A 10,279-nucleotide genomic window follows, 5' to 3' on the forward strand; every position below is an offset into this window, starting at 1 on the left:
CATGCAAGCTCAAAAGCAAACAGTAAGGCATCACCAAGAAACTGTAAGCATGAGCACAACAAATAGAGGTTCAAAATATTATCTTTAAAGCCAGATAGAAGTTATGATTATCAGCTGCTGGAAGCAGATAAAAGTAGATACTTAAAAGATCTGTTGTACATAAGGTATTTTAACAAATTCTGTTAGTACATTCAAATCATTTATCAGTGATGAAAGAACCACTCAGATGAACTACTAGACTATCCCAATCCATCAAGTGGAAAGATAAATGCCATTTTCCAAAATATCTGAAAGTGGTCTGTTTAAACCAATTAATTCAAGAGCCTGTTTGGAAAAAAAACAACCCAAAACCAAACAATTGTTCTGTGGGGATATGTGAATTCTGCACTGTTTGAAAATCCCTGCCATCTGACGTAGAGGGATTTATAGGTTTAGTGGAAATTGCTTTCCCTACTGTCCAGATTAAATACTGCAGGATGATTTTTTGTATGAGTAAACATCCTCCCAATAATGAACAGACCAATAATGTCTTAAAAAGAAAAACAGAATCTACATTTTGGTTTTTTTATTCTTGTGTGGACTATTGCTGGATACAGGATCTGAGAGTATCATGTTGACTGTCCATAAAATGCAGTTTAGCCTCATCTTGCTGTTATGGGGATGGGTTTTGTCCACTGAATGCAGAGCCCACCGGCAAGGAAAAGAAATACATGAGGTATACAAGAAGGGCAGGTGAGTATTCTGTACATTCAATTACCATATATACAGTTTGGGCAAATGCAACATTTTTTAATTCTTAATAGGCTAATGTGGACATCTGGGGTTTGCATACGCAGCTTTGATATCTGAGCATCTTAAATAGTTTTCTGAACTCTTTTATCTAATGAATAGTAGTTTTACTTTTTCAGCAACCAAAATTACTAGGTCCAAAATCTGTTTTAATGTAACATTTGATTATTCTTGATTCCAGCAACTCCAGCAAAGGAAAGAAAGTAGTGATTTATATTTATTAAGGTTGAATTTGGCAACCTTACAAGAGAATGGATAGAAAACCTACTGTTTCCAAGATGTCAGATAGAAACTCTTCATAAGGTGCAGAGGACTATTGTATCACTGTGTCTGGGAATCTCCTCACATGAAAGGCGCAATAATGGTTCGTTACTTTATAGCTCTTGTTTGAGGAAAAACAGTCAAATGTGTCTGCAAACTTGAAGGATACAATTAGTCTTACTTGTGATGACGAAAGAGAGCTTGAATCAGCTGAAGATAAAATACTCATTTTTTCCCAAAACAGTGCATTCTCCCCTCTCCCTCCTAATCCCCCCCAGTATTGCCATATACAGCCATTTCAGATATTTTGATTTGAGGAAGCCTTCCCAATACTAGAATAGTTTTATGTTTCATTTTAGAGTACTCATTATCTTTATTTTGCAAAGATTTGGGAGCCTAGTACAAATACTTACATAAGCGATTTCTGTACATTCAAACAGATAAATGCACCATGAGATAGAGCTGGACAAAAAATACTGATTTGTTTGGAGGATATTAATGGTACCTCTTTTATGGAACCAGTATTTAAAATGTTGTCTACTAGAGCTACCCAAGGTGAACTGAGACTAGTTATCAGTGCAGTCATTATTTTTGCTCGGTAGCAGCTATGTATTGATTCCAACACCATCTTAATTAACATGAGAAGAAATAGTTTTGAGGAACCTGGCCTGTGAAAAGAATTGCAGAAGTGTTATAGCCCTGAAGAATTTAAACCATTTCTCTAAGAATTGGCATTAGGAGAAAATGGGCAGAAAACAGCCGAGTGTGATGGATGGTTTTTGATTTACGTCTTCAAATATTTTCCCCCTCAGGACAGGACTATCATATTATCTCTGGTACTACAATAGCTCTGTAGTACTTGTGAATCCAAGATTTATCTTGGAGATGAAATATGACATGGGTTCAATGGTGATGTCTCACTACTGAAAAATGAAACTTAAAATGGATGCTGCAGCCCTTATTCATAAACAGTCTCAATGGGACACTTTTCAATAAATAGCAAAGCAATGCCATCTGAATTTCCTTTCATCTAGGTTTATGAAAATGGCACCTGAGATGCTGTAGTTGAGCCTTGCAAAACAAGTTCCAATTCAGCTTTAATTGAACAAAAATGCAACTTTCAAGTTAAACACACGTGCACATGGATGCACGATGCAATTGTGTTCTATGCAACATTTTTAATGCTAATTATATTCCCAAACACTCAACAGCATAAATACTAATCAACAGAATTTAATAAGTCACAGTAGAAGGGGATGTTAAGTCGTATATGCAAAAGGGAGAAAGTGGCATTAAACACTTAAACGAAACAACATATATGTGAACATCTGGTTAAACTGCTCCAGCAGGATCTCTGGGAGGCACTGAGACTCCAGTAAAGGAAGAACTGCTTCCAAATGGGGAGAGGAAAGAATCAGGACCGTGGACCATTTAGGATGCTTAGCACTGATAGTGGTGATAGCCTAGAGTAATCTGTGTGACTAGAGAACTAGAAGGCATGAAACAGCTCTGGGTCTTCATCTGTTGGTGCACATTGGAGGTGGGGGAGAAGGTTCCTTGTGCCCTTCTATTCCATACACAGTTTGCCCAAAGGATAGACACAATCTGATTTAGAGTTAGCTATATAAGGAGACAAGGGGATTACAGCAGCCACAGAGAAAGCAGTGCTCAAAGTGAAACACATGTGTAGCACAAAATCTGTCAAATCTGCACTCATCCGGGTGCACTTTGTAGAAAGATTTTAGTTCATTACAGAGTCAGCATCTGGCATCTGTTAATTATCTGTAATAATTTCTGTCTGAAGAATAAAGAAACATGTGGTAAATGATAATAGTAATTTTGAGATTGAGGAAATAGAAAAAAGAACAATTTTACTCACAGCTTGCTGGACTATACTGGAATAGTCCCAGATAACCAGAAATGCTCCAGTGACCAGGAGTTATGAGGCTGTTTGGTATAGCAAGGTACTAGGTCAGTTGATGACTTTTCAGTCACAAAGGACAAGATACAAAGCTACAGTGCTGGATGTCACTTTAAGCCATCTTTGTGTTCCCTGATTCTGGATCCCTGTGAAGAACTGATCTTTCTGACCCAAAGCCTGCTAAAAGTTGTGCCAGGTGTCTGTAGTATGGTGGGACTGTTTCTGCAGCCATGTATCTCAGACCACTCCATCCATGCCCACCCCCACTGCCCCATGTCAGCTAGGGAAGGGTATAGTATAATAGCTGCTAAACCAGTGCTACACCACTTGAAGGGATACTCTGGGTGCCAGGAAAGAGAGCTTTTGGTTAGCTTTGCAGAATGAATGATCCAGCCGCAGTCCATAATCTTTTTCATGCTTATAAGTTTCAAGGCCAGAAAGAACCAGTAAGATTGCCCGAGTCTGACAGCCTCTGTAAATAGGCTAACTTCATCCTCTAAATTTCTGCATCAAATCTATCATTTCTGCTTGATCTGCACCCTATCTCCTAGAACAAATATCCAGTTCTGATTTGAAAACTTCCAGTGGTAGAGAAACCAGCATATTATTTGGTTAGCTGTTCAAAAGGCTAATTACAACCCCCTGCTAAAATGTGTGCCTTATTTCTAGTTTGAATGTATCTAATTCACAATCTAACCCTGGTTTTTATGATGTCTCTGCCTGCTAGCTTAAGTCCTCAGCAGCATGAAAACGGTTCTCTAACTACGTTTTGAAGCTCATGATCAAGTCACCTTTTAATCACCTGTTGGATAAATTAAACAGACAAAGCTTCTTAAATTTCCCCCTATAAGCAGCTTTCCAGATCTTGAATAATTCTTGTAGGTCTTTCCCCAAATCCCTTCCAATTACTCATAGTCTCTTTTGATACATGGGCACCAAAACACCATATCCACAGCTGCAGCAATGCATTGGGAACTGTGTTTAATTGTTTAAGCAATCCATTGCCTTGAATCCTTCTTGGTATCACTGTATTGTAGGATACATCTTATATGGATGGCCTGTGTTCTTTATTCTTTGATGTATGACCTCACATTTGACTGTATTAAAATGCATACTATTCAAATAAGCCAATCTTGATATAGGCAAGACTCTTGGATTTGTATTGGAAGACTTGCTTTTATTAGGAGGGCAGAATTAGAGTCCAAGGATATGTCTACGCTGCCCCTGGACTGGCATATAAACTCTGGTTAGCTGCACTTGTGAAGCTATTGGAGAAGCAAAGGACATATTCTTGGTGCAGGATGTGAAGCAACAAGGTCAAATATGGTTTTATTCTTTCTCTTTTACCTAATGGGGCAGTTCTTTGGCATCTTCAAACATTCATAACTCATAAAATTGCATAAAAGATAAGGAAGAATATTGCACATACCTTTCAGGTTTACCAGATCCTGAAGCTCTGTTGAAAGCACTACCATGGTCCTCTGATCCCCTACATCCATGTGTGGAGTCAGGGATGGAGCAGTGTAGTCAGTAGTGATCTAACCATCAGGCTTGAGTCTAGTCCAGATGCAGGGGGAAGGAGTTTCTCAGTTTCTCCGGAGGAAGCCATTAAACTTTCCATGAAATAATTCTGAAGAAGAGGCAGCAGGACTTTTTAGCTTAGTGCATTCATTTGACAGGGAAAGCCCCTAGCCCAAAGATAATACCTAGATTATAAGTATTTTGGACAATGACTGCATATGTAGCTATTGACATTCCCTTCACACACCTAGAACAGGCTCTCTTTTGGTGGTTCGGGTGCTATCCTGGGAGATGGGAATCCCCTCAGGCAGAGGAGGAAAATGAATTCAGGTATCCCACTTCTGTGGTGAGTGATCTAACCACTAAGTTTTTGGTCCAAAAGGATAAAGAATCACTATTGTGCCTCTGCTTGTATAGAGCCCAAAAGGCTTGCTTTGAGATTGCCTATTGGATTGAGTCCTGCCAGCAAGATAGGTGGATCAACCCCTGGTTTATGGATTTCTTGTCAAAGTCTTGTCAGGACCCAGGCATAACTTACCTCCAAGCTACTCAGCAATATCAACACTGTAGCACTTTTTGTTGTTAGAAGTCGACTTACAGACATCTAGGGAACTATACTGGCAAAACTGAGACACCTTGGTATGCTAGAGTTTTGAGGATTATCATTTTGGATTTACATATGTAAAATAGGAGTTGGGTGGGACTTAGATTTGTAATTCTTTTTTTTTTTGTGGATCTAGTAGGTATTGCTGATGATTTAATCAGACCTGAAGACTCATTACTACTGATGAGGGTGAACAACGGGAGAAGAACCAGCCTAGCTCTCAGAGCCCAGGCTACATCTTCAGACCCCCAAATTTTAAACTCTAAAATCCCTAGGGCCGTCCGGACAGTCACCTTGCAGATAAGCACTCCCCTGCAAGGCAAATATAATTGTGCTGATATATGGATGCTGTCGGTCTTTTGCTTAATTTATCTACAAGACCTGCTTCATTTTTTATCATATCCTTATATGGCGGGTTCAGGCTTATTGCTTAGCTCACAAAGCCTTTAAAATGATAATCCTTAAACACAGTTCATAAGGGGATGACTCTGACTCTCAGTCCTGAGATCTCTTCCCAGATCCCAAGAAGGTGCTGCCAGTTTTATGCTGCCCTCAGTGCTGCAGTGCAGCCTTCCTTCTCTCTCTCACATGAGCTCCCTCTCCTGATCTTGGGGCTGCTGCCTCCAGCCTTGCAGTCTTTTGCCAGACCCCAGGAGGGTCCTTAGCCCCATGTTATAGCTGTCAGAAAGCACCTACACTCTCCTTCTGTCTGACCCCAGGCTTCCCTCCCTAGGAGCCTTTAGCTTCCTGTGGTCAGGTGCTAATCTGTGTCAGCTGCTCAGGCCTCCAAGGCAGCCTGCAGTTGGGCCTTACTGGTTTTGCTGGGCTGTAGTACCTGCCAATCTGCAGGTTCCTGCAGCCGGGAGTGTGTAGGCTGCTGTAAGCTTCTGCCAGCCAGCCTGCTGCATCTTACATTCCTCTTCTCATGGTTATGATCATTTTACTGCAAATATTTTCTGATATATTTTGCTATTGTGGTGCAAATCACACACAACTGAGTATGGTCTCTTAGGCTGCCCTGTGCCTGGAGCAGAATCTCCCTTCTTCACTGCCAAGAGCCTGTTTCTTCTTTCAAATCCCACCTTAAACCCATGTTTTCCAGCACCTTTCCACCAGCACTAGTAATCCTTATCCTGCTCTGCTTCCCTCACTATCTCGCTGTGGTACCTTATCTTGGAGACTGATCCTGGAAACCCTTATTTATGGGAGTAGTCCTTACTGTTATACAGTGACTTGGCCTTCAGATGCACAGTGTACCTTGCACAATCTCCAAAAAGTGCCCTGTAGGCATTTTACCTGTATTAGCAGCTTTTATGAGTAACAAATGAAAACCTATTATGTGCTGAGAACCCACGTCTCCCCACACAGTCACTACTTCCTTTCCTAGAACCAGCCTTCCCTTCTCTCCATTCTGTTCCTCATCTTGCCCATTCCTTTTCCCTACCTTACTCACTTGCTGCTCAGTCATCCACTCCTCCTCTTGCATTACACTGTCTTTATCTTATGTTTCAGAATTTGTCCTCCTGCTTTTTGCTCTATATCCTTCCACAGCTTCCTACTCTGACTCCTGCTTTTCACTTACCCCTACTTGTTTCACCTCTTCTTACTCTTGCAAAAAATCGTTGATACCTTCTTTTTCCTTCTCTCCCAACTGTCTCTGTCCTGTACATTATGCTGTATACTCCCTTTTAGCCCCTGGTCCTCTCAGTTTTCCTTTCTTTCGCTCCAACTTTTTCATACATTCCTAATGACATCCACTTAGGGAGCATGGCGTCTTAATATGTGGTATGCCTGCCAAAAAGGTAATCTCACATCAGGTCATCTCCCATTTAATGTGCCTCCTACTTGATTTGTGGTAAGGTCTTTAAAGATAACTATAGAGACATTTTAAAGACCTTATCACACAGATTTACATCACTTTATAGTTAGAGAACTATAAGGCCTTTAAAGAACATTGAAGACCTTTTAACTTTTTGTATGCACACCAGACTGACCTAAATATCTGGTTCTTTTTAAGCACATCTTTTCATCCCCCATTTCAGCCTTCACCTTTGACACTTTCACCTGCCCTTTCCATAAGAATCTGGAAAGCTGTATACACTGTCTCCTGGTTCTCCAGTCTCATGGACTTCCTTTCAGTGCCTTATCTTTTCCCTCTCCCTCCCTATCTCTTCCAGTCCTACACAGGTAGTCTTGAACTCCCTTCCATTTCTCCCTGCTTCAGAGATCCCCTGGGTGGCCCCACTGATGCTGCAGGTTCTGCAAAGACCTATCAGCTAATAAGTCATAGCTCTAGTTCCTCTTGGTTATATCTATTCTTACTCCTCCTTCTGCCTCTCCAGCAGCTGCATTTAGGGTGGCCATCATAGAGGACAATCCAGTTGTCCTCTGTCCTCTATTGATATGAAACCGGATGCCTTTATGTCCTCTATTTTTCCCTTGAAGAGAAAAATAGAGGACATAAAGGCACTGGGTTTTGTATCAATACAGGACAGAGGATAGGGTAGCAGAAAACCAAAATGTCCTATATGATGGCCACCAGTGCATTATCAGCACTTCATCATGTTATGCATTATGCCAGTGGTGCTCAAACTTTTTGCCCCATGGGCCCATCTGTGGGCCAGATCTGCAGGGTTGGCATCCAGATTGGGCCCCACATGCCTGGATCCTGCCTGGTGCCACCTGGATTGGGTCCCATGCACCCAGATCCAGCTTCATGCTCCCTGGATTGGCCTCTATGCACCCAGATTCCACTTTGTACCTCTAGGATCCCACTTCAAATCATCCTGCCTTGTTTGCCCAGATCACGCCTTGTACTGCCCCAGCTCCACACACCTGATCTAGTGCACAGGACCACAATATCCAGCCCACAGGGCCCATATGATCTTGATATTTGGCAACAGGGGAATGGTAATTGATGCTATTACTGCTTCCCTGCTGCCAAATTTTTGGATATGTGGGGACCAATGGAACACATCACATGGCTCCATGGGCCAGATCTGGCCTGTAGGGTGGCGGTTAAGCACCCCTACATTATTTCTATTATTCTCGCTTGTTGTAGGTAGGTTGCTATATGGCTCCATCACTGCTGTCTCTGACTATCTCATGATATGTAACGTACTTAGCCTCATAGCACCCCGTGGGGTTGGAAAATGCTACAACCCATAGTTTACAAATGAGGCACTAACCTCAGAGGCTGGATCCAAACCTCTTTGTGGTGCCACAAACCACATGGGCTGCGTGTTAAACTATTTGCCACAGTGCTAATTAGCAGCTCTGGGGCAAAATTTGCTACCAGGATTTTCCTGGGTCCCAACCAGTGCCCCCTGCAGAGCAGAGGGACAATGTGTCCCACTGCAAACTGCACTAGCAGGGGCATGTACTGCAGCACAAAGTAGTGGCATTACTATTTGTGCCACTGCTATTTGTGCTGCTGCAAACATAAGACCCTGTTTGTATGAATGTGGCCAGGGAGGCTGAAGCAAACTTCTGACAACTTGCCACTTATGATGGTCAATGATGAGCTGTGAATTATAACAAACACAGCTGTGCTGGCAAAAGCCTCTTGTGTAGATGCAGCTGTGTTACTGAAACCACACTTTGGCCAGGATAGGTAATTTCACTGGTGTGGGATGAGATGGCTTGGGAGTGGTGATCTGGAATAGATATAATAGAAGTTAAAACTTATTTCTGGTATAAGCTGGGTCTACACCATGAGTATTTGCTGGCATAATTATGCCAGCCAAGCCTTTCAAAGGTAGACCTGTGCTAATTGCCCAGGAACACACAGGAAGTCTGTGTTTAGAGACAGGTTAATACTCTAATCACTGAACTATCCAAAGTTGGGCTCATGCCAAATAAAGAATAAGGTGCAAGATCTCAAACCTGTGTCCAACATAGATATCTGGGGATATGAGCAAGGAGAAAAGATCCCTTTGCAGCCATGTTCTGGATATGCCTTCTCAAGACAAGGGCAAGCAATCTTTGAAGGACCCAAATAACAGAGGCCCCTCCATTCTGCTTTAGCCCTTTCCTGTGAATACTGCTACACTGAAGGCACTGCAGAACTAGATCCCACTCTGTACAGGGAAACAGCACCTGGAACGTTCATGAATCATCTCTCCTTTGCCCAATGGTCTTACTTCCTCTGGCCATAGAAATAGGTGTCTGGCAGCTTAATTTTTTATGTGAAGACTGAGGCAAAGTAGCTGTTGAGTAGTTCTGCCTTCTTTTTAGCTTCAGTTAGGAGTTCCTCCTGGCTTACTAACACAGGACCCACAGCTTCCTTGGTCCTTTTCTGGCCTGCATAATTGTAGAACCTCTTCTTGTTGTCCTTAACCTCCTTTGCCAGGTGCAGCTCATTCTTTATCTTTGCCTTCCTGACCAACACTGTCCATGTTTGAGGGCATGAGACCAGGCAACAATGCTATTTTTCCCCTCTGAGACTCAAAACAAACTTTGGAAATTTAGTCTTGACTTTCAGTATGAGCCAATCACTACAGAGCTCTTTCATTACAACATCTCTTTCCCCATCTATCCCACCTTATAATGCAGCAAGTGGAAACAAGAGCTACAGGGAGAAAGGCAAAACATATGTCTACACCATCAAAGGACTGGGCTAGGGAGTACTTCACAGCACCTCTGCTCTACATATGCTCTGCCCCAAAATCATAGAAAAATAAAAAAGTATGGCTGAAAAGGACCCCAAAAGGTCATCTAGTCCAACCCCCTGCACAAATCAGGCCAAGACTTCGTCTAGTCTGGTCTTAAAAACCTCCAAGGATGGATTTACTATACCGGCCTTACCTGGCAGTGGGCACATGCCAATAAAGTTCTTGTATTGGGTGTGCTAATTAGTAGCACTAAGGTGGCCGTATGATTTACTTATTAGGGTATAGTATGGCCAGAGTAGCCATGACATGCTTCAATGAAGCATTCACCAGTGTGTTTTTTTTACAAAGCAGATATGCCCAAAGTCATAAACAAAGAGACGTCACAGTGCTTTTTCAGCTGCAAGAATAAATGACATGGTGAGGACAAATGTATGATCTCTAATCCACACATAGATGCACTGTTAGGAGAGCTTTACAAAAGGGAGGTGTTATTGATTTTACTTTCATATGAGGCAAGACAGGTACAGAACAGATTTCATAGTCATTAGGGCTGGAAGGGACCTCAGAAGA

General features: G+C 42.1%; 1 protein-coding gene across 1 annotated transcript in view; it reads left to right on the forward strand.

Annotated features, from left to right (window-relative positions):
- The first annotated feature begins 526 nt into the window (after positions 1-526).
- The window catches only part of LOC109299871 (gamma-aminobutyric acid receptor subunit rho-1-like), a 65,906-nt gene continuing 56,153 nt past the window's right edge, over positions 527-10,279 (forward strand). Inside the window, exon 1 of the mRNA XM_019520356.1 lies at positions 527-732. Within this exon, the coding sequence (XP_019375901.1) occupies positions 611-732 (122 nt within the window). The 5' untranslated portion in view covers positions 527-610. The remainder of the gene's footprint in view (positions 733-10,279) is intronic.

Source organism: Gavialis gangeticus, unplaced genomic scaffold, assembly GCF_001723915.1.
Source record: "Gavialis gangeticus isolate Ggan-Ray unplaced genomic scaffold, GavGan_comp1, whole genome shotgun sequence".
In the NCBI taxonomy this organism is placed as follows: domain Eukaryota; kingdom Metazoa; phylum Chordata; order Crocodylia; family Gavialidae; genus Gavialis; species Gavialis gangeticus.